Below are 25,016 nucleotides of genomic sequence, written 5' to 3'. Positions count from 1 at the left end.
GCAACGATGTTTTGCTTGTATGACTTTCTTTTGTTTTGTTTTTCTTTATTTCTTTTTGTTTTTAGCTTTTTTTTTTCTTGCCTATCTGTTGCTCTTCCTCTCTCTCTCTGTCTATCTGTCTTTCCCTAGCCTAACCCGCCGGCGGGTAACTCTCAACGCCCATTGAAATGGGCGTAGTTTGCACACTGTGCAAACCCTTTAACGAAAAAAAATAATCTAGGACCAACCTTTTGCTTTAATATGTGAATAAGTTAATGTGTATGGTAAGATAGAAAAAAAAAAAAGAAACACACACACAAACACACCGACACACATGCACTTTATCACATACCTATGCCCGTTTTTGGGGCATCTAGGAAGGATTAAAGAGCGTGCCTGTAACTTAATGAGTGAGCCAATGCCAACAATCGATTTATGATCGTGCGTGTTGTCTTGGTGGTGTGTGTGTGTGTGTTAATGAGTGGGTGTGAGCGTAGCTTTTGGGGTAATGTGCCATGATCTTGTTAGCGTAAAAGCTTTTTATATATACACAATATGTTTGTTGTTTGTTGCAATTAAATTTGATTTTGTTTCTTTGTTTGTTTTCTTATACATAAATGCAACTTTTCGTTTGGGTTTTATATGAAACGTGCACACACCACCCAATAAACACACACACACACACTCACCCACGACCAGCACACATTTACAAAGTATGTGTGAGTGTGTGTGTATATACATACATGTATAACAGAGTATAACAGATTTAGTTTCAAGCTTAATTTAGTTAATTAAACACAAAACTCAATTACAAATTAATGATGCGAAATTTCTTAATGAAACAGATTAAATTTAACATTTTAATAGTTTTTTCTTGTTTTTTTTTTTTGGATTAAAATTAAATTTCATGTAAATTGTTGCAGCTGGCTTGGCTCTCACTGTGTGTCTGTCTGTCAATGTGTGTGTGTGTGTGTGGGTAATAATTAAAAATAATTTACTAAAAATTAATTGTTAATATTGTTAAATGACTCATTCTTTAGCATGCCAGCTTGTTTGTTTGCTTCTCTGTCTCTGTGTGTGTGTGTAGCGACAATAAAAAAAAAAAACATTCAGATCTTTTTTTGAATACTTAATGAAACGGTTTTTCTTTTATTAAATGTTTTGTTTTCTTTTCTTTGTTTTTTTTTTTTTTTTTGAGGGAAGGTTTTTTTTCTTTTTTTTATATTTTTGTGTGGCAGCATGTTCCATATTTTCTTTTTTTTTTTTTTTTTTTTTCTTTTTCTTTTATTGTTGGTTTTTGTTCTAGTTATTGTTGTACAAATATGTAGAAAAGGAGCAACAACAAAAAAGTTTGCAGTGCAAAAAATGACTTTTGTTTTTCATTGTTTTGTTTGTGTTTGTTTCTTCTTTTCTCCTTTCTTCTTTCCTCTTGTTGTTGTTTTTGTTTTAAGTTTTGTAGTTATTGTTTGGTTTAAAGTTAAGAAACTTTTTGTTTTTTTATTATTATTTTTGAATTTCAGCTCCGGTGCAAAAGTTTTACAAGTTGCAGGATGAAAGAGGAACATGCCGCAACTGAGACACGCACACACATACATATACACAAAATGCATACATATACATATATTTTAATACATATATACATACATATATGCGTATTGCATATGTAACTTCAGCACAACATACAGAATTCATATATATATATATAAACATATACATATATAAACATATACATATATGTATATAAATATAAAGTAGTTAATTATAATTAACATTCACATCATCATCATCATCATGATCATCATAAATTGAATCAAATCTGATTGAATTATCCCACATAAATCCAAGCTAAAATTTACATACATAGATGAATTACAATAGTCTTTAGCTTTGCTTTGCTTTTGTAGGTTCTTGTAGGTTTGTTTTTTGCCTTTTTTTGTGTTTGTTTTTAGTTTCTTTGTTGTTGTTGTTGTTGTTTTCTCTGCTTGCATTCAACCATTACACAAATACATACTTTAAGTTTCTTCTTTATTAATTTGTTCCTCTTCCTTTATTACTTTCTTCTTGCCTTCTTTTAGCTTATTTGTTTTAGATTCAGCTGCTATTGCTGCTGAGTCTGAGCGTTTAAAAATTTCCTTTCTTTCTTTTTTATTACTCCAACTTTTCTTTCAATAAATTTTTGTGTGGTTCTTGTTGTTGTTGGCATTCGCTGCATTGTTGTTCTCAGTTGTGGTTGTTGTTGTTGCTGCTGCTGTTGGTGTTTGCTGATGTTTATGGTTGTCCACTTAAACAGACAATGAAACGAAACTGTTATACTGCGTAATGTTCCGTTTAAGTATGTCTGCGCAGGGACCCAATACACGTTCGAACCTGTTTACATATAAATATATAAATTAGTGATCCAATTTCTTAGAGTACTTAGTATAACACTTTATCTTTCTGGGCCTATCCTACTTATTGGAATCATCTTGCATTCTTCTGCTCTCCGCTAACGACGATTCCGTTTAATGTCATCTATCATTCAGTCTTCAATCCTCGTGTACTCAATTCTAAGTATGTAACACTTTTCTAGCATCCATATCCTTGTCTCTTGCATCAAATATGTTTACCATCTCGGAGTTCTTTTAGATTATTTGCAATCATAAAATACTTTCTTTTTCTCGAAGTCGGCTGGCTGGTCTACTGCTATTTCCATTGCTGATAATAGCGATAATCTAAGTCTTCGACTTTGCAGAAATCAGTTTCTGCAAGACTTGACACTTTTTTATATACTGTATGTAGCTGTTTCATTCCATTTAAAACACTTATCAATCTGTCGTAGAGCCGCACAAGATTCCTTGGCGAACTATATAAACTTGAAACACAATTAAAACTTTATATGCTTATGCATATAACAAAAATTCAATTCTTTTTTAAAGTTTTTTAACCAGATATTGTTCATTTTCCCTAAGCTTCCATAAGCTTAACATCTGATATATCAGTCAATCAGGCAGGAGATTAAATGTTGTCTGCATTGATTGTCTGATCTTCAAATCATTCACCTATGACTAAATGAACAGATGTTGGTATAGGTCAATTGTCTAGCAAACAACGAACATTTTTTGAATGCAATATAAAACTAATTGCATGAGGGCCGAAACCATTTCAAAAATTGAGTAAGTTTGAGGTTTAGGGGCGGGGGCGGATTTATAGTAGATAGTAGCAAGGGCCAGGTGCGTCAATATTTCACATTTCTTTTCTAAACAAAATGTAACTTATTGTTATCAACTACTAGGCAAATTTCACTTCATTCTTATTCCTTCAAGTATGGAATTTTTTAAACAAATTCGCTTTTGCCTATACCAAACCGAATAGTCGAAGTAATAAAAGTAATATTTTTCATCCTAGATATTTGTATTGCTAAGTAAAAGTCCATTGACAAGGATATGTAATACATACATATGTAAAAAACAAAAAATAAATAAGAAATAAGACACTAAAAAGACTAGTGCTCGATTACTCAGAAAATGGAGTATTTTCTCTCGACAAGGTGGGGGACAAGCTCATAATATATGCATATAACTTTGATTTTTATCAGAAAGAGGATTCAAAAAGTTTCGTTAGCGTATAAATAAGGTTAAACTCACCTCGCCCTATCCAGTTTGACACACTTGAGCGGACCGCGAGCTACTACAGTGGCTGCACGTGGTCGATCTAATAGCAATGCAATCTCTCCAAAGTAATCGCTGGAACCCAAACGACCCACCTCGGCAGGCTCTTCGCCCTGCTGGGATTGAGCATGGAGGGTAAACATAATACAAATAATTATACAAAGATTAGTGTCGATAAGTTTTTCCCCATTCAAAATGACACATACCTCCGAGCGTTGTTGCAGGACTACCGCACAGCCCTCGAGAATGATATAGAAATCATCGCCTGCCGCTCCCTGCTTCACAATCGTTTCACCATCCTCAAATGAACAGGTCTCGAGGGAATCGGCCACCGTCAGGCGCTCCCATTTATCTAAGCTTTCCAGGATGGAAACACGAGACAAAAACTCTTCGTACATTTTGCGTTTGCGTATGGTTGAGCCCATTAAAATACGTCTGTAGGAGTCGCGATCAATGCCCCACAGCTTAACATCACTCTTGGCGCGCACAGTGGCGGCTCGAGGTGTGCCATAGATGAGGGCCAATTCGCCAAAGCTACCGCCTTCGCTAATGGTTGTCACCAGCTCGGAGTTGACAAAGACCTGTGAAAGAAGGATTCTCGTCTCATTTCACATCAATATACCTACATATATAGCCATACTTACATCAACTTCACCCACATCTATGACATAGAAATTGTCACCCTCGTCGCCTTGTTGTATGATATTCTCGCCAGCTATATGATTAACCGGAAACATGGCATCGAATATATCCGAACGTTCGCTCTCATCCAAATGGGCAAATAGTACATTTTTGGCAATTGCCTTGGACAGGGCATTCATTGTTTTGTAATCCTTTGGTACCACTTTCTTAACATAATTGGCTGCATCCTCTTCGGTGACGGGTTCGGCTGAAATGCCACCGCGTCTGCGTACGGGCGGTGCAGCTGTTTGTGGCATTGGACTGAGATCTTCGCAATCGTCAGGGCTGATGACCTGTTTACTGGCATCCAGTTTCACTTGTTCCTGCAAGAAGAAAACAAATAAACAAATCGAATCAAATTAAAACACGAATCACAATTACATACATTCTTAACTGAGTACAAGAAAATCGGCAAAAGAGCATTTAATGGTTTCCATTTTGTATGCCAAGTGCAATGGATCATAAAATGCAAATGTAGCATACACTCAGACAACCAACCCAACCCAATCCATCCACCCCACATGGCCACTTTAATGAGATGGGGATTCATATGATGACGATGATGATGATGCGCTCGCCCATTCAATTCATCCCTTCCTCCCAACCAATGTGCGTCATTGCGTAAATTGGATTTGTCACGACTCATATCAGAGAGTCGTAGTCGTCGTTGGGTGGGAAGATTTAAAAATATTAGCTTTGGTGGAAAAAATTCCCTGAAAAAGCTCCACCTACGCCAATTAATAATTATCTGCAACAGTTTTATTATCTATTTTTGTTAGCTCAAAGTTTTTTTGTTTTTGTTTTGTTTCTTTTTGGAGAATGCAAAACGAGAAAATTCATTAAGCTTACTCAACACGAGGACCCCCTCCTACCTACCTAACCTATCCAATGGAATCCAAATCATATGCATCGCATCTCACCACGTCTGTTCCATATTAGCATTTAGACTTTTGGTATGCACCAGCTATCTGACTGTTTGTCTTAGGTTCTTATGCAAATTGAAATGGCAGCGAGAGCTGAACAAATGCAAAAACAATTCCTATAGTCACACTCGCCCCCCTTTCCTTCGGATCCCGCAAAGCTACCGAGTTCCTCTTTTAGCTGTCCAGCTGTCCAATTGCAATTCCTTGCTACTTCTGCTTCTGCTGTGGTGACGTCAAAGCAGTCAGCCAGAAATGACCAGCAGCTGGGCTGATTAAGTTGCATTAAATTGTCACTCAAGGGTGAAATGCATCAGACTGTGGTCCATAAAACATTAACAATTTTTGCATAGAATTATTAAATAGAATCCAATATCTAATTCGCACACAGTCCACAACGGACTAGAAGAAAGCTTTAGACAAATAAAACAAAACCCAAAATGCCGCAATCTAATTCACAATCGGAGCCAATTTAATCTGATGACTCTTTTTTTGCTGTCTTCAAGAGTTACTAGATTGTTCGTTAACTAAAGCGTACCTTAACTAATGAGAGCTTTAACAGTTTCCCAACAACTTGCTACTTAATAGCATTCAAGTTGGGTAGATCCTAACAATACACAACAAGTTTGCAGTTATTTAGAATACAAACTTGGCTCATATTATGTTTATCCTTTTAGCAAAAGCAAAAAATTCAATTTAGATTTAGACCCATCTATGTGCCCGGATTTATCCATTATCGTTTCTGATTTAGAACAATTTTCGAATGAAATTACTTAGTTTCAAATCGTTTCAGGTCAGAAGAATCGAATCGACATGATTTTTTTTTACAATAATTTGAGAGGTGGCTCTAGGTAATTTAGGTACGCTGATTCGGAATTTCAACTCGGTTTTTGCGTGTTTTTGAGGATCTGGAGATTTAAAATATGCACCCAAAAGTATACTATAGCAAGTTAAACAATTTGTATGTACTTTTTTAAGAGATTTTCGAAAATCCTGCTTAAAAAACAAATCTTGTTTGCAAGCATTACTACTAAACAATTTGAAAACACAAGATATTCCAATAATTCTTTAAAATTTGAAATAAAAAAATTCGTTGAATCCCTATAGCATACTTTTGGGTTAGTATTTTATCTTTGACAATTTGTAAATTGCTTTTAAACTATCCCTAATATATTAATCGGTCAGAATAATGTTTTCAGTATAATATTATACTGTCATTAATTAAGATTCGCAAATAAAATAGAAATTAATTGCTAAATAATTGTGAAGTTTGACAACCCTGTAAATTAATTAATTAGCCAAAACGTTATGGTGAATGTGAAAAGAAAACACCGAATTTCGATTCACGATTCGAGAATGAAAACCATTTTGTTAAAAATTTGCAGTATATTGAATTATTATCATTGCAATCATTCAAATATATTTTAAATATATTTCATACTCAATTTCAACATCACTGAATTCCATCCAGTAACTGTAAATATTGTTCTTAACAAATTAATGAATATATGAAACATATATGAAGGGTGTAACGAAAAAGTATTCATGAGAAAAGTGGCAATAAACTATTATTAAGACTATTATGCTAGATTGGACCACATCGTGATAATCCTTTTCCTTTGTGTGTATATTCTATGAGCAGCAATAAGAGCACTTTAATTTGATGTTATAAACATGAACACGAAACGCGAAGCAAACATCAAATGGTAAAGAGAAGGCCCACCACTGTGGGAATACAATTTTTAATTATCTAAACAAATCATCATATGAAATACGCACAAATTGTGTAAACACAAAGCCAAGAAGAAAGAAAAAAGCAAAACACCGCACAAAAGGAATGAAATCGAAATTGAAATCGGAATCGAAATCGAAATTGTGAAGCTAAATTGCTTGATGATGATAATGATCATGATGTTCATGGATTGTAGACGGTAGAAGATCGTGATGATGATGATGATGATGATGATAATACTCGCAATGACGAGTGAATAGTGAATGTTGATAGTGCGCTTGGCTGCTGGCCTCAAATCGAGTTTGTATTTATTTTTTTTTTTTTTTTTTTTTGTTAATGTTTTTCAAACTTTAACTCTTGGGCAGTTGCCAGTCACTTGAAGGTGGCAATCGATCGATCGGTCGGTCGGTCGGCCGGTCGTTCGATGGAGACAGGTGTCAAAGCAATGAAAGCCTCCGCCCAAATGCGGCTAAATCAATCAACGTCCGGAGCATACAAATGGCTGTTAAGTGAAATACATTATCAACTTTTTTGCATATTGAACCGCAAGACGACATCCTAACCACAAAAACCAAAATCATCATCATCGGCGTCATCATGTAAATGAAGAGAGAGAGAGAGAGAGAAAAGTAGAGAGGAGTAGAGTGCAACAATGTTTATGACCATTTTGACTTTGATTTTTGCGACCAAGGGAGCCAGCCAATCATTTGACCCTGACCTTTCTGCAGACGCGGAGTCGGCGCCAAGCCAACTTAACAGCCATGGTCATGGCCATATGTCACCCCACATAGAATGTCTTCTCTTTTTCTGTCTCTCTCTCTCTGTCTCCATCTCTCTCTATTCATTTCCTTTGGGTTTCCTTGTATTCGGTTTGCCATTGGCTCTTGTGTATGTGGGTGTGTGTGTTTGTGTATGTGGCGCCCCTTGGTAAATTTTGTTGTGCGATTTTCTGCCTTTTAGCGACATATTAAACGGAAATCGATTTCGAATTGTAAATTGGGATCGTCCCAACCGGTGATGGAAATGGAAATTTAAATTGGAACAGTGGAAACTTCAGTCGGAAATAGAGATAGGAAAATAGAGACAGAAACTGAGGCGACGCTTATCAAAATGTAAAGTAATAAAAGACAAAAAAGCCACAACAACATTTATGACATTGATGATGACAAATGCAAGTCTGATTAGATGTCAGCGATTGCCCCCTCTCCCTAATTGGGCTGGGTAAACTGGGTGGGGCAGGGTACAGGGCTGGGTCTGGGCAATGCCATTCTCTATGGGAATAGTCCTACAAATATGGGTTGTGCAACTGTGACTTGTCAAAACAAAACAAATCACAAACAGTGGAACACAACAGATCAACTTTTACACTCTACTGTACATGCATCGATGTTGCTTTTGGCTTTTGGACAATTTCTATATCTGCTAAGGTGATTGAATTCTCAACTAAGTAAGTAGCTCTTCGATTGCTTAGAATCAGTTAGATCTAATGACAATCAATTACTAATGACAAATTCACATAAGAAAACATTCAGAAACGGATTTAACCTTGCTGGCACAGACGACAACCACACATAAGCGAGGAATTTCAGTTAAGCCTTTTAAGACAAATGTCTTCCCATGTCTCTAGACTAACTATATAAAATAAAAAACAAATGAAAGCAAATCAGTAACCAAATTTTATTCTAATCCATTATAAAATTTGTTACTTTCCATTTTGCCTTTTCTTAAATGCAAGCGACTTATTAAAGTGCAGTTAAATTTAGATATAGAATTTGGCGTTAATATTTCTACATCTGTTTCTCATTCCAACACATTAAAGTAGTCTAGATATATTGTACAATTGACATTTTATTACCCGACAGACTTATCTTCAAGACTTAAACTACGACAATTGAATTCCGTTTCAAAATAGTTCTTTTGAAATTAATTCTATTCGCTCGTAATTGAAAAATATTTTATGAGACATTGATATGATGTGGAATATGACAGACAATGCGCAACACTTAACTCACAAACATGAAGAAGAAGAATACGAAACAGAAATACATATGTAATTGTTATTGCATCTCGAATGCAATATACTCGCACATGAATAAGTAAAGAGCAAAAGAAACATGGGCGGCTCTGTCAGAAGTCAGGCCAAGATTCGAATTTTGGGAAAATGTAAACCTAGATAAACAAATATCTTGTTGATTGGCAAAAGCGTTCGTTATTGATTCCCTCCAAAGCTAAATAGAATATCGAAAACTAGTGCAAGATTGAATGACTGACTATATCAGTTATGACTTCTAAACCAGAGGGCCGGGGCTAACTTCGACCGCGTCAAAGTTTGTATACCCTTGCAACTTTTTTGGTAACTCTATCCTTACCTATTAGCCATCAATGTGGAAGAACGTTTTATCTAAAAAGGCTTAAGCTTGAGAAAGAAAGGCCTACAATCATAGGAAATAACGAAGATATTGATCAAAGTCACTGTTTTCCACCGATCGTTCCTATGGGAGCTATATGATATAGTCACCCGATCTTTATCAAATTCGACACAGTCATTAACATATATATTAAATTAAAAAATGTTTAATTTAAAAGCAATCGCGTTAAAAGTAACGAAGTTATTTACAAAAGTCACTGTTTTCGACCAATCGTTCCTATGGGAGCTATATGATATAGTCACCTGATCTTGATCAAATTTGGCATAGTCGCTTATAGGCGTAGTAAACTCTCTAATATTAAGTTTCACGACAATAGCTCAGAAAATAACGAAGGTATTGAGAAAGTCACTGTTCGTGACTTGGCCGTTTGTATGGGAGCTACATTATATAGTCACCCGATCTTGATCAAATTTGGCATAGTCGCTTATAGGCGTAGTAAACTCCCTAATATTAAGTTTCACGACAATAGCTCAGAAAATAACGAAGTTATTGAGAAAAGTCACTGTTCGTGACTTTGGGGTTTGTATGGGAGCTATATGATATAGTGGTCCGATCCGGCTGAATCCGAGATATACAACGCCTGCAGTATATACAAGCCTACGTGCAAAATTTCAGCTCTGTAGCTCTTACGGTCTAGGAGGAGTTTGCGTTGATCCAGACGGACGGACGGACGGACGGACATGGCTAGTTGAACTCGTCTCGTCGTGCTGATCAAGAATATATATACTTTGTATGGTCGGAGATGCTTCGTTCTATGCGTTGCACACTTCTGACCAAAATTAATATACCCTTTTTGCAAGGGTATAAAAAATAGTGCATTTGACAATATTTCAACCCTTGTTTAGATCATATTGGCTACGACCATGAAATGAGAAAAGCGGGCGTCGACAATTTATGTGTTTTTGTGTGTGTTTGCATATGGAGGAAGAGAAGGTGTGTGTGTGTACAAGTATGTGGAGGGACAAGACAACAAAATTGCACAACTACATACAGAACAATTGTGCAACTTTGAATAAAAGCGTGTAAATTTAAGTTTATGACGAACAAATGAAGGATGGATGGATGGATGGATGGAATGAATGAGTGAGCCATTCAGTCAGTGAGTGAATGACCAAATGAATGCATTTACAATGCGAATACGTAAAGAACTTATGCACTAAGAGATTGTGGGTAAGGTGGTTGGAGAGGCAACTAAATAATTAGCTAACTAACTAACTAGTTGGTATACATAGACAGACACACTATTAGGTGTGTTGTTTGTATGTTTCGTGTTTTTTTTTTTTTTTTTTTTTTTTTCGTATGTGCAAACCTTAGACATGTTTTTTGTTTGTGCTTTTTGCTTTTAGCCTCTGGTTTTTTCTGCTACTGCTGCTGCTTTTATCCGTGTATGGCTATTTGTGCCGTGACTTCTAATATGGACAGAGAAACAACCACAAATGAAAATCAATGTTCAGTATGTGAGAATCAAAACTAAGCACATAAAACACACTCACAGATTATTACACGCACACAAACACACACACACACACATAGACAGCGATTGTAATTTCTTCAAAAATAAAAATATACATATGTGAATATACATACATATATTTTTAAAAAATACGAAAAGAAAAAAAAATGAGAAAAACAGAACAACAAAAAAAATACAGATACAAGTATAACGAAAAATTATAAAAATATTACGTATACGCAACGGTGGACAGCCGCCAAAGAGCAGCAATGACAAATCCAATGTCAAAGTTTTATAAAAATAAATATTTAAAAAGAATGCTGCCTAACATCACCATCAAAAAGCAGGTGGAGGAGGAGGAGAGTTGCAGAGAAGGAGAAGCGGGTGAATGATGGCGATGATCACGACCATCATTAACCGTCGTCCTTCTCAGCACTTGACATATTTGCATGAGATTGTTCCTTGATTTTTTTCTTTTTTGACTTGGGTTTGAAGCGTTTGCAAGCAGCAGGAAGGGATAGAAAGAACTGGTACAACAGTGCGTATGCATAATATTTTTTTAATATAAGGCGGCTCTTTTTTCTTTTTGTGTCTGAGATCTATTAAAAGAAATCGCCGAAGGAAATTAATTGGCATAAATGTGACTGCGGAGGCAATCAAATTATGTATATAAAAATAAATAAAAATAAAAAAAAATCACAAAATAGTAAAAAAAAAAAATATATATTTCATTTTTCGTGCGTCACAAGTGTATGTTAGAATACTATGGAATGGTGTACATAAATAATTTTATTTATTTATTTTTTCGTTTTTTGTGTGTGTTTCTAATTTAATTCTTATGCTGAGCTTCATTTTGTTGCGTTAATTTTGTTTTGTTGCTGTTGTTTTCCTGCCATTTTTAATTGCTTAATTAATCCAATTGCAGGAACACAACAATTTTTCTCTCTTGTGTGTGTGTGTGTGTGAGTGTGAGAATCTACCCGCTGTTTCCGTTTACTTTTCTTTCGACTCGACTTTGACTCGGCGAAATGTCTTTCGCGTATTTACAAAACGGAGGCGCGACACAAACTAAAAACTGAACAAAAAAAAAGTGAATTCGAATTCGCGTTCAGTTCGCAACATCGTCCGTTGGCGTCGCTTCGTTGCGACTGCGGCGGCTTCGTGTCTCTTTGCTCACTCACTCACTTACTAGTTGCCTTCCACTACACATATACATACTCACACACAAATCTTTCACATATGAAATATATATTTATGTGTGTGTGTGGGTGTGTGTGTCTGTGTCTGTGTGTAGTGCTGCTGCTACTGCTAGTGGCAGCAGCTAAGACCATCCATTTGACGTTGTTTTGTGGTAGGTTGTTGGTTTTGTTGTTTCTTTTCATTTCATTTCTTTTCTTTCTATGCCAAAAGACAGAAGATGTGTGTGTGGTTGGTATGTGGGCAGAGAGCAGCTAACTACATTGTATATACACTCATAAATGAGACAAACGACGACTGTGCGTGCCACAACAAACATCACACACACATGCACATCCACGTCTCACTACTTTATACACTCAAAAAATCGTCCATCAATTCCAGTTAGTCCAAGCAAAGCAAGCTAAAGGGACTAAAAGTCCCTTATTGGTACCTTCTTGAGGATGAATGCCTCTTTTACTTTTATTTTATTTACCAAAAACGAACTAAGTTATGTTGCGATACATCATCTTAATACTATTAACAAATCAGCGTTTAACACTTTACTGATGTTATCCTACAATCCCATTAAACAGAATTCAAAATCATAAAAATCAATGACTGTCTGCTGAATCAAAATCCAAATCAATTTGTTCAGTTTATTCACATATTTATACTCTTGAATCTTTAGTATTCCCAAGTAGTCTAGTGATAGGTACTAAATGCACATCAAATGGTTGACTACAAACCTTTATTTACCTTTTAATTAGGCATAATTATTAACAAATTCACATCCGAAGACTGCCAAAGAAACTACTAATTTTATAATATGTTATAATTATTGTAGATTTTAATGTGAAAAATTTAATTACAAAGAAACTGAGATGTTCTCTACCAAACCTCAGAACTCAGAGCATTATATGTATATATAGATCTATATTGCACAACATTTTATATAATGTTTTCTATATTCTTTTAATCATTTGAATACATTTAAAACTCTGATAAATGAATACGAAGTGAATGAATATTTTAGTTCTTAGAGTATTAACAATATTTTTCATACATCATATTTATGAGTAAGTGTAGGATTTTTTGCAGTGTAGCCACAAAACTGTTTCAAGCCTATAATACCTTCATTTATGATGAAAGTAAAAGTCGCCACAGCAAAAAGAAAAATACGAAAAACAAGAGACATATATTTAGGTACTATGAGTGTTTTTCTTAAAAATAACAAAAACACATATAAGCTCGAATAGACAACAACAACAACAACAACAATGAGAAGCCAACAATCAAACTACAAATGTCGACCACAAAATGTTACCGAGAGTGAGAAATTGTCCGCTGGCCGCCCCATGGCCAAAGGGGATAAAAAGATACAGATACTTGAGTGTGGTTAGGAGGCTAGGCCAGGCTAGGCAAGGTTAGTCTATGGATAAAATCCATTTCATTTGCACACTTTGCTTTGACCACTTCTATTTTCACCCATGTTGCGGTTAAAAAACAAAACGAATAAAGGGAAAGAAATCATAATAATAATAAATATTTGTATGTGGTATGTATGTACATATATAACAAATCAATTTGAGCTTCAGTGCCAAAGACAAAGATTGTGGGCGATTTATTTGTCTAGGCCTACACACAAACACACACAAACTCGAAGACTTTATATATATATATATTTCTTTTTTTTTTTTTGGTGAGGTAATAAAAATGTTAATTCAATTCAGTTTTTATGTTGTTTTGATGTTTGTTCATTTGAAGAAATTGTCGATAAAGATTAGAATTATAATTGTAAAGAGGAACAAAAATTCGACGACGACGAAACTTCAACCCAAAAAAAAAAAAATCAACTACAATCAGGCACACACACACACCTTTCTTTGTATGAACAAAATAGACTTTAGGTATTCTGCCATTGGATTAGTCAATCTACCAGACAATAAGTTCTAGATAATATTTAGAATCGGTCATCTTTTTCTGCCCATACTTCAATTTTTCTACAATTTTTTCGGCTTCTTAATGTATCTCATAACAAATTCTTGTTTGTGGAATTAAAATTAACTTTTAAATTTGGTCAGGAATCGTCGAGTATAAAAATTAGTTGCTCCTTTCTGCTATACCTCATGGACCATAATGAGATACTAAATTCTAGGAAATTTAGTGTCAACCTAACTTATTTGATTATTACTTTTCAGCCTGCCCTCGCAGATAAATAGATAAATCAAATTCTAAACTGCAAACAAAATGTCAATAAATGAGGCCTTTCTAGATGGCCCTGACAGATCTGGGACTTCTTGAGAGAGAGAGGAACAGAGAGACTGGGTGAAAGGGCACTACAGTTAAGTAAATCAATTAACTAAAAGTAAAATTTTAAAATACCTTATTTTTTTCCTCCCCCCTCTGTCTTTCACTCAGAAAATTTTCAAAATTCTCACACTTGAATTCACTTTGCCAGCAAACAATGTTATTATAAAACACACTAGAGAAAAGCACCTTAGAGAAACGCGAAATTGGAACGGGCGAATAGGGAGAGGTAGGAAGCCGCGGGGTAGCAGACATAGAAAGGATGCACTGCATAAAATGCGGAAAAGCTTTTTGTCTGCCAGTTTCCTGTTCTGTTGGATTCTTGTGAAGCAACTTCAGGTAAAATTTATGTCTTTATGTAGGAGAATGTTTGTGAGGAAGAGGGTGTGTGCGTGTGTGTGTACGTGTGTGTGTGTATGCGTTTTATAATCGAATTAATTAAAAATTTGCGCGCTGCTGCTCCTTTTTGTGCTCTGATATGGTCCCATGGATGTGAGGCTCTTTAAAGCTGAAAATACTCATAAAATATATGTGAAACATACAAAGTATACAGAGAGAGAGAAAGAGACAGTGTACTCGAGGGGGTGTGAGCTGATGGTGTCGTGGCCAGCGAACAAAGTTTGTCCAGTGAAATTTCCAATTCAGTGAACATTTTGTTGTTTGTCCATCGCCAGGAAAATGGTAAAATGCTTTTTTTCTTTTGCTGTTACTGCCTGCATTAACATTATTTTCGTACAGAAGGACAAAAGGCATCAACATCTTCATCATCGTCATCATCATCATGCCCAAAAACCCACACCTCCTCGGCCACACATACATATCAATGCGTGGGACTCACATTGTTGTTACCCTTTTCTCGTTTCGATTCGGTCAGCACAAAAGAGCAACCCAATGACCGTTACCACAATCGTTACAGCTGTCACCATGCAACAGCATTTGACATTTGAAGGATTCGATTCCATTCGATTCGATTTGATTCGATTCAACTGATGACGTCATAAGAGAAAGAACGGATCCAACGAAATACTTACTATTCAGGAGATGAAAGACCACGATTAGCAATCAGTTAAACAATAAGCTATATTAGTTTCTTTTCCTTGTTTTTCTTTCTTTTTTTCTTTGGAAACCTAATCAAGAATCTTTGAGAAGAGGTCGCTTTTATTCTCTAAGGACGAAAAAGGCTCTACGGACAACTTTAGGGTCTTTACCGTTTGCTGTTATTTCAGTCTCATTGCTGTCCAATGCTTTGCTTTCGTCTGTATGTATGTGTATGTGTGTGTGTGTGTGTGTGGATCGTAAACTGTTGCGCCTAAGAGTATGCAAAAGTTTTGTTACTTTACCTTCTGGATCCTCTTCGCTCTCTATCTCCCGCTCTCTTTGATTTCTCTGCTCTCGTCAGCATTGTCTTAGTTGTAACACAAAAAACCATTGTTTCCATTATTCCCTTAATTATTCATGAACATTTTGTACGCAGAATTTGTGTGGCAACGTTTATAAGCCTCTTAATGGATAGACAAACAAAAGGTCGCCACATCCGGTTGACTGATGGGAACAAAGATGCCCAGCTTCAGATACATTATGTGAATAAATCACATCCTTTTCCAAAACTTTTGCCCATTGATTTTAGGTAAAGACTTATCACGCGTAAGCTACACCAAAACCATTCACTTCCCACTTACCGAAAGCCATTTCCGACACATAAAAACACACACACACACACAACAAAGAAAAGTAAAAGTAAATCCTGTAATCTTAAGGGATATATAACCATAATGGAAAAGGAATTAAATACATTCAAAGCAAATTTCTATATAAAAATATAAAAGCAATATGTTTAACCCACCATTTTCAGTTAGTCCAAAAAAACAATTCAAATAATATTAACACGATTTTCACGCTTTCACACAGATACCGGCAAATTTGCTCACAATGATTTGGTTAAACGGTTAAGGACAATTGTAACTGTAACTGTAGCCGTCGCAACATTACGGTCATTAACAAAAACCATTAATTGTTCGATGACAATTTTGTTGTTGCCAATCCGTAAACGTAATCAATCAGCGATGGAGCCACACACACACTAACTGCTAACTGGCGGCAAATCCAACAAAACAGAAACAAAAAACAAGTAAATTTTTGCCAACTAACAAGTTGGTTGGCCGGTTGGTTGGTTTGTTGGCGGCAAATAGAAACACACGCAAACGGAGGACGACAACGACTAATCGAGAATGAAAGCGTCGAGAATGAGAATGAGCCAAAACGATGGCGTTGGCGACGACAACGACGACGACATGATGACCTTCACCAACACGCACAGCACAGCTGCCAAAGGATATGCGCCCCGAAAAAAAAGCAGGAGGAAGAAAAGTTTTTCGCACACACACACACATATGTACATGTATTCCATTTAGCTATGACGCAGCCAGAAGAGCGCCTGGTAAAAAGCTTTGATTTCATTTACATTTACAACTGTGTGCCGAATTTCAAGTGCAAAATTGACATAAACTTGGCAAAAAGCTTGTAATCCTGTGGGTGGCGCGGGTGGCTGGGAGGTGTGGCAGTACCTATCTTTACTGTGTGCCAGGTAAGTTGGAATACTCTTTTCAAAATAAGCACATACACAATATTTAAGAAGAAATCAAAGATTCAATTAATAAAATTAGGTTTGAATTGATTTTAAGTTAAACTGTTTAAAAATCTTTTTTTTTTTCAAATCGGTTTCAAATAGTTTTCAAATCGAAAAATTTAATTCAACAATGTTTAAGATGCATTGTCTAAAAACCCTAAGATTTGAAACATATTAGATAATTTCGATTTCGACAAATTTATTGAGTATCGAAAACAGAAACAGGCCTGATTAAAGATCTTATAATCCAATATATGCATATATATAATTTGTGTTTCAAAATTAAATAAAATCATATATCAATGATATCAATGAAATATATAATACTTTTTGAACTGAAATAGGCAAATGATAAAATCTTAACTTTTAAAGAGCATTTCAATGTTCATTTCATGATGTTGTCATTTTCCGTTCTATTGTTGTTATACCTCTCTAACAGGATTTGCCATTTACAGTTAGTGATGGGTTAAATGAAATCAAAGCTTTCGCACGCGCATACTCACACAATCAAAACTTACTCGCACTTTCACTCTCACGCCTAAACTTACACTTCTGGACAAACGAATAGCTGTACTATAGAAATTTTATTCACTTTTAAAACAGGTTCTTTGCAATCTAGACAATCGATTCTGAAATTCTTTCACTATTTGTTAAAACAATTAGAGTCAGTTCATCTTGCTGTCTGGGCCATTTAAAAACAGTTAGAGACCTTCATCGACCGATCGTTCCTGTAGCCGCTTTATGTTATAGTGGTCCGATTCTGAGATATTCACGTCTGACAATAAGTTATAAGAGATTAATTTACTAGTAGCTTTAAAATCAAGGGCGGCCTAAGGTCTATTTGCACAGTCGGACAGAGGGACATGGGCATATCAACTCGACTTCTCATGCTGATCAAGAATCTATGTATGAACATAAATATTTACTTTATCTGTCTCTCTGTCTTACAAATATCTGTTTAGTTTTTTAATACAAGGGTTTAAAAACAAATCTCAAGAACTCCCTGTTACTCATAATCTATCTTTGATAAACCCTTTTTACGAGACGAGATAATAGAGATTATCACAATAAAAGAATAAACTATATGAATAATTTCGATGAATTATTATACCTAAACTTACAAAAGAAAGTTTATTGAGGAAATAAACGAATAATTCAAAAACTTAAACTCAAAAGTGGGTATTTAAGGTCACCGATTGCCTGATAAAATTGTACATTCGAAAACTCAGTGTGGTTTGTGCTCGAATTATTCAAATTGTAGATTATTTAATTCGATTCGCTATTTAGGCGAGCATTGTTTTATTGTTAGATAAAGATTTTCCTAAAATTAAACATTTGATACTTTGTGAACATTTTTTAAAAAAGTGCGGCAATTATTACTAGAAATTATTTATTTTTCTATCAGGCTGGAATGATAATGTTTTTAAATTAGTTTTCTGATTGTCATATACAATTTTTAAGTGGGAAATTTTCAAACACTTAGGGCATGCATCTATTAATTTGGTCAGATGTGTATACATATGTACATTCAAACTGTTTATGCTATGGAATAAAAGCTTTTTGGGAAGACCGTAAACAGAATTTACACAAAGATTGGTAGCTTTTGTGGAGCAACGGTAAATCTGTGTGTGTGTGGGTATGTGTATATATTTAGCAGGCAGCCTCCAAGGGCCGCTTTTGATCAACACTTACGATATCCTCCTCGGGTATTGTGGTACAGGAAGTACGCACATGCCGCACTCGATGCATGGCATCCAAACTGAGACGATGCTCATGATCATCACGAAGGAGGGCATCGAATACAGCAACGCCGCCGTCAATGCTGCTTTCGCGCAAAATGCGACCACCACGACCACTACAATGATGTGGCCCAGTTGTGTGGCTAACACCACTCTCGGAGAATGATCGAATGCGCATAGCGCCATTCTCGTCGGTTGTCAATGCCACCGATTTGAAGCGATCAATAACCGCATCTTGTATGCTATTCACACTCAGCTGGTTGCCCATTTCACACACTTAACTTAACACTTGAACAAACAAATAACAAAAAAAAATCCACCACAACCCCACAACAACAACAATTGGCCAGCGGAGCCGCCTAATGGACGCTTCTGCACGGCGCCAGGATGTTTATCAAACTGAAACATTGATGCTGGGCACATTCAACAGGCAAGCAGGAAAACCACAGAGATTATACAGACAGGGCCATCCACATGCACATAGAACTAAATTCAGAAAAAGAGCGAAGCGACAAGGATGTGAGTGAGAGATGGTTGAGAGAGAACGAGAGTGCGAAACAGTAGAGGGAGGAGAAGGAGGCTGACCAACTGGAGAGAAACTGCAACAGTGACTGACTGCAGCTTTTGGACAGGACTTTTTGTGTTGCAGCCCATTTTGGTCCGACATAAACCGCAAGGATAAAGCTTTTGAAGCTTTTAACCTGTGCGTGCCTGCAATACAAATGCAATTCCTATTTTCCCTCCCTATACCCAGTATTAACATTAAGGTGTCCCAATCAACAAAAAAACTAGATCCAAACTGTGCTATTTTATACAGCTTCTAAAAATTTTAGAAAGTCTAGCTAGTGAATTTATGTTTAAAAGAATCAAAATATTACTTTCCTTTTATTGTGACACCCTAATCTACATACATCTGGTGTATGTGTGTGTGTGGGTGTGAGAGTTTCAACTAAAAATTAATGAACCGTTTCAAAATCACACTTTATGGGGTGGAAGTTTTGGCTCAAATCCTGATTGAGTTTCCCAACCACAAAAATAGCCTTAACGGCTATTATCGATTTTCGCAGTTAAACCAACTGACCAAACCAAAAAGCCGCTTGTTGCTTCAACAACAGGCAGGCGGTCAGTCAGTCAGTGAGACAGATAGACAAACAGACAGAAAGGGATGTAGCATGTCGACAGAATCAGTCTAGTCTTAGTCTTTCAATCTGCTAACAGTTCTAACGGACAGCCTATCGGACCATTTGAGTGCCAGAATTTGCATTCTCTCTCCAAAAAAAAATTTAAATTAATTGGCAATCTAGTTTTATCGTGTCACGAATGGTCACTCTAATAGTATCGCTATTTCTGCGAAATATGTATATCAAGTTCTGTGTGATTACATTAGAATTCTAAAAAAAGAGGAAAACAAAAGCATCCAAGTAGGCCTAGCCAACTGGAAAAGTAGGCCATGACATCGAACTGTGAATGCCGAATGTTAAGGTCTTTAAAAATCTAGAATCTACAATCAAAAAGTAACACAAGCTCCAGGTGAACACAACATATATTTTGCAGGAATATTTTAATTGTGAAAAAAAATAACCCGAAATCAGTGAAAAGTAAAAGATTCTTTTTAAGAAATAAAATTTTTGTTTGTTTACTCAAGAAAATTTCTTTGATTTTAGTATTAAAATTCTGTTACAATGTCTTCGCACTCTTCAAATTGGGAAGGATCCGCTGGAACAGGAGCCGAAATCGGTGCTGATGGTGGTGAAAGATACAACGGAACTGTTAATCTGATAATTCCGGAATTGAGAAACGCGAAAAGGCGTTTGGTAGACCGGCTGAAACGTGTGCCGAAAATCAAAGTTAAACATTCGGATAAAATAGTCAAACCAAAGAAGACGCGCGCCAAAAGGCCAATAAAATCTAGTTTGGACAAAATAAATATTGAGAAACTCGTAGATCGAACTTGGGAGCAGTTGACGGATGAACAACGATTTCATATTTCAGATGAAAAAGTGAGTGTAACCAGTGTCCTTCATGTGTCTGTGTTTGTAAGCAATTTTATTTTTTTTTTTTGTACAGAATCTGCGATTGTGGCATAATCGAGAGAACCCAGTCAAATGGTCCAGTTCTTCAAGCTGTCTATGTTCCGACTGTAGGCCATCGAACTCAACAACGGTTTTAACAGCAGCCATCAATGGACTTGTGGAGGATTGTGCTTGTGGAAAGCAAAATAAACCAGTCATTAGACGTAAGCCACCACCCAGGAAGAGAGACAAGAAGGATGCTGATGCCAAAGCTGCCGCTGCCAAGAGGCGGCGGCCAGGAAAACCAAGGGGAGGAAAACGTCAAAAACAGAGGAGGAAACCTCGCGTTGCCAAGCCTAAAGCACAGTCTTTTTTGCTTCAGGCCAATCGCCAAGCCCAAGAAGGCAGATGATTGCCCCAAAAAAGGCAAAAAGTAAATCCCTTTAGATGTGAGATGAAGACAAAAATTTATAAATTTTTTTGTGAAACGTTTTCAGCATTATTTTCCAAATTTGTAGTTCAAGAAACCTTTTACAGGTGGGTGGTGGGTGTGTCCATCGTTCACCTTAAAAACTCATTAACTCGATATACGCGATCGATGTCTTCTCGCAGTCCATTTAGCAACACATCCCAAACAATGTAATACAATTGTATGTTTCAAAATATAAAAATATGTATCGTTTTCCCCCACTTACCCGTTCCAATTTTTGAAAATATTGTCGTAGGAATTGTACCGGATTTTCTGGACGACACACGCAGAGTTGGACTATGCAGTCTTTGAGTACCCGTTGAATTCCATGAGTCTGTATATAATGTTCGCACTCTCTCAGACTCTGCTCCTCCAGAGTTTTGGCCATCATGTAAGACATCTGTCTGTCTTTATTTTGTCTGTGTTTATTTGTGTGTGTGTGTATTGTTGCAGTTTCTTTCTTCGCTACGCAATATACACAATTCGTATGTGGTCTGTGAATGTGTGGGTTTCTTATTGTGTGTGGGTGTTTGTGTGTTTTTGATATTGAGGCTAGACTAAAATTTTATTTAATGCGGCAATTGCGAATGCTGCTGTTGCTATTCGTTTGATTTAGTTAACGGTTGCCGCATGCGGAACACTTTATTATGCGTTTGAAACACTGTATATCTTTTGTTTCTCATAAAAAAAAATTAACTTTAACTAATTTTCACGCACGTAAACAGTGTTGCCAGAAACTAATCTGATTCTGGCAACCCTTCATAGTGCTGCCAGACAGGGTAAACGGTGAAGCAAAAAGGTCGAAAGCGAGTGAGCAGAAAGGTCGAAAGCGAGTGAGCAGAAAGGTCGAAATCTCGTCAACATGTGAATGTCTTATATCCCACATATACGTTACTGATACAAATTAAATATCGAGAAAGCAGACAGCAGCAGAAAGTAATATTGATTATATGTTTGCCTAATTCAAAATCAGAACAGAATAGCTATGTTGATAATGCCACCAACAATAAAAATTAAGTGTTTAAAGGTAAATACTGCTAGCGGCAAACTCGTCCCTTTTGCGGCTAACTTATAACTTGTATTGATTTTTCATTTCAAAAACAAAAAACCAAAAAAAAAAAAGCTAAAATGCACACGGAATTGCTACCCACTCACATCTATGCGCCGCTGAGCCAGGCCATGACCGATTCTGATGATGAATCTGACGAAGAGATTGAAATTCATAATTCAAGCAAGCATCGTAGTCAACAGCAACAACAGCAACAGCATCGTCAAGAGGAGCAACTGCAGCGGCAACAGCAACAACAACAATCCCAACGTAATCGTAGCCGTATACCGCCAAACACTTTGGCCTTAAAATCACCACACACACGATCTACGTCTATACGTAAGGGTAAACCTCCTGCAACACACATACACACACATACCCACACCCACACGCAGCAACAACCACAGAGATTCCAATTAGAGGCAGAGACTTCCAAGAGACACACCACCACCTATACCACCAATATGCAGAACACATTCCGTTCGGTTATGCTAAGCGATTTGGGCGGCGGCGGCGGTTCCGGCAATTCTGGCCCCGGCACTGAATTCTCCAATTTCAATAGTGAATTCGATATGAATGGCGATAATGTTGCCATTCTGGGCAACAATTTTGGCGAGGAGGTTACTAAAGTGCCCATGTCAACGGCCAGACGTTGTTGTTTTATTGTCTCCGTGGTCATATGCCTTTTTGCCATAGTGGGTTTCGTCTGGCTGGTGCCATGTGGCAATCCCGATGGCACCGGCGCCTGTCCGGCCATCGGTGATCGTGTCAAGACCCACAACTGGCTAAACAACTATACAAAAATTGAACTAAAAGGCGGCATTAATGTGGTCAGCGGTCTACGGGCTTGGGAGAACAATTTAATATTCCTATATCGGGGAGATGCATTCTTTCCATCCGAGTTTCGTCCTAGCAATCACAGACGTAATGGCATCATCTCGCTAATTGGGAGTTCTGGTGCCGTTGCCTGGTACGATCAGACAGTGGACGAGCCAGTGGCTGTGGATTGTACATTACTGGATATCGATGGCAATTCCAAGAATGATTGCCTCGTCATGGACGAGTATGGCGAATTGGGCGCCATTAATCCAGTTTCGGGTCAATGGCATTGGCGTTATAAGGAGCGTTCATCCCACAAAGTAGATGAATATGATTTTCCCATCATTTTGCCGGATTTAGATGGAGATGGCATTCTCGATATATTACTAGTATCTAGCCTAACACTTGAACAGCGAACAAAAGCTCTGGTACAGCAGCAGCAGCAGCCTCCCTCCCCCCAAATGGAGACGAGAAATGTTTTGCGTCTGCTTTCCGGACGACGTGGTGAACCCATTGGAGATGGCTTCCGTCTGCATGAATGTCAAAAGGTGGCTCGTTTACAATTGGAGGCCGGAAATGTTAGCTTCAGTTGCCTACGCTCCAACAATACCGAACAGCAACGCTCGAAGACATTGGCCGAGCTATTTGCCCTAATCACCAACAAGTCGATTGTGGGGCAGCAACGGTTATCGCAAGCTTCCAAAATCTCTCAGCATCGCCATCATGGACAGCGGCGAGAGGTGGAGGCTCAGCGTAATATTTACTCTTTAAGTGGACGGGAATTACTGGTCGAGAATCGTGGCAAATGTCCAGAGGATTGTAATGTCACATTGGTCTTAAGTGAAATGCGCAATGGCAAACCATTTGTGCTATGGAATTTAACCAATAGCGCCATGTATGGAATGGTGCCTGCTGAATGGCATTTTAAGAATACCAAATCAAAGATGTCCGGTTTTGTGATGAAATTCTGGGAATGGCATACGATATCCAACAACAACAACAACAGCAACAAGCAGTCAAAAGCAACATCATCCTCATCCCCCTCCTCAGCAGCCACACAAAATAATAATGTGCAGAAAATTAACAGTAATACAAATAAAAATTTAAATAGCATCAAGGATAAAGAAAAATCCCATGCTAATAAAAAGCAACAGCAACAACAACAACAGCCGCGTCTCAAAAGGAATATAGTCCCCAAGGAGGAATTTGACATTTTTGATCATCTCATCGAGAAACGCGAAACCTATGGCATGCCTTACAGGAATCAAACAAAATCATCATCTAGTTCTAGCAGCGGCAGCCTAACTACCAGTCCCTACAAAATGCAAATGATCACAGAAACTGTGATTTTAGCTCTATTCATGGGCGCCGATACCCGCATCGAGAACACCTCACAAAGTAATATTGTTCAATTTTGCCGTCACGATCGGAACGAGGTGATTTGCCAACCGGATTTAAATAATCAAGAGCATTCAATGCTTATTGCCGATCTCGATCAAGATGGCTCCCAGGAGCTGGTCACTTATATGTCCACCTTTGTCATGGCCGAAGAGCATGAATGGAAACTGATTACCTATGTTCGTCTGCTACGCATCCAATCCGAATTACCTATCTACTATGAGGATGAAAAACACAATTAGGCGGCGGCATCCTGAAATCGAATGCATTTAAACATCATCAATCAAAAGCATCTCTCCCTTTCTCTCTCTCTGTCTGTCTCAAACTGTAGAAATACTAAATAGTATAATTCCTACCAATTTATTAGTACATTAAATAGAAAAACCTTTTCTAAATACCACAAACAAAATACAAAATAAAAACAAACAAAAAATATGAAAAATAAACCAATCAATAGCAACTAAACAAAAATCGTAATCATTTCCCACCATAATCATTTTCAAATCGTTCAATCTATTAGTTTTAAAACAACAGAAGACAAATGCTCATCTATTCAACTAATATTGATTATTTCTGTT

The 25,016-nt window shown here is 36.9% G+C and overlaps 2 protein-coding genes and 1 long non-coding RNA gene across 7 annotated transcripts; 2 read left to right on the top strand and 1 right to left on the bottom strand.

The window, feature by feature from the left end:
• Window positions 1-228: 228 nt before the first annotated feature.
• Window positions 229-21,917, bottom strand: Pka-R1 (protein kinase, cAMP-dependent, regulatory subunit type 1). Of its 5 annotated transcripts, XM_068293636.1 has the most exons (6): window positions 11,822-11,856; window positions 10,698-10,797; window positions 4,271-4,630; window positions 3,833-4,207; window positions 3,603-3,742; window positions 229-2,346 (listed from the first exon to the last, which is right to left on the bottom strand). In XM_068293636.1, the coding sequence occupies exons 2-6, from the start codon at window positions 10,704-10,706 to the stop codon at window positions 2,262-2,264; spliced, it is 969 nt and encodes a 322-aa protein (XP_068149737.1). In that variant the 5' UTR covers window positions 10,707-10,797; window positions 11,822-11,856; the 3' UTR covers window positions 229-2,261. The 5 variants fall into 5 exon arrangements, with proteins under 5 accessions (XP_068149737.1, XP_068149735.1, XP_068149736.1 ...); XM_068293634.1 differs by lacking the exons at window positions 10,698-10,797; window positions 11,822-11,856 and adding an exon at window positions 21,400-21,917; XM_068293635.1 differs by lacking the exons at window positions 10,698-10,797; window positions 11,822-11,856 and adding an exon at window positions 21,400-21,917 and having other exon boundaries at window positions 3,603-3,739.
• LOC137579822 (uncharacterized) lies at window positions 20,176-21,394 on the top strand. The gene is made up of 3 exons (XR_011032898.1): window positions 20,176-20,290; window positions 20,357-20,692; window positions 20,760-21,394. It is a non-coding gene; the product is annotated as an uncharacterized lncRNA (long non-coding RNA).
• A 113-nt stretch (window positions 21,918-22,030) lies between the features above and the next one.
• On the top strand, window positions 22,031-24,909 carry LOC137580117 (uncharacterized). Its single transcript, XM_068294041.1, has 2 exons — window positions 22,031-22,200; window positions 22,297-24,909. The coding sequence occupies exon 2, from the start codon at window positions 22,302-22,304 to the stop codon at window positions 24,678-24,680; it is 2,379 nt and encodes a 792-aa protein (XP_068150142.1). The 5' UTR covers window positions 22,031-22,200; window positions 22,297-22,301; the 3' UTR covers window positions 24,681-24,909.
• The last annotated feature ends 107 nt before the right edge of the window (window positions 24,910-25,016 follow it).

Source organism: Drosophila tropicalis, unplaced genomic scaffold, assembly GCF_018151085.1.
Source record: "Drosophila tropicalis isolate 14030-0801.00 unplaced genomic scaffold, ASM1815108v1 contig_805, whole genome shotgun sequence".
Lineage (NCBI taxonomy): Eukaryota > Metazoa > Arthropoda > Insecta > Diptera > Drosophilidae > Drosophila > Drosophila tropicalis.
This window is presented reverse-complemented; position numbering and strand designations above follow the sequence as displayed.

Excerpts from the sequence above, each read along its gene's own strand:
- Pka-R1 (XM_068293632.1), bottom strand. The coding sequence starts at position 18,960 with ATGGGCAACCAGCTGAGTGTGAATAGCATACAAGATGCGGTTATTGAT. Across the intron at positions 4,631-18,645 it reads CAATACCCGAGGAGGATATC|GAACAAGTGAAACTGGATGC; the intron begins GTAAGTGTTGAT and ends TTCTTCTTGCAG. Across the intron at positions 3,743-3,832 it reads TCCTGCAACAACGCTCGGAG|CAGGGCGAAGAGCCTGCCGA; the intron begins GTATGTGTCATT and ends GCTCAATCCCAG.
- LOC137580117 (XM_068294041.1), top strand. The coding sequence starts at position 22,302 with ATGCACACGGAATTGCTACCCACTCACATCTATGCGCCGCTGAGCCAG.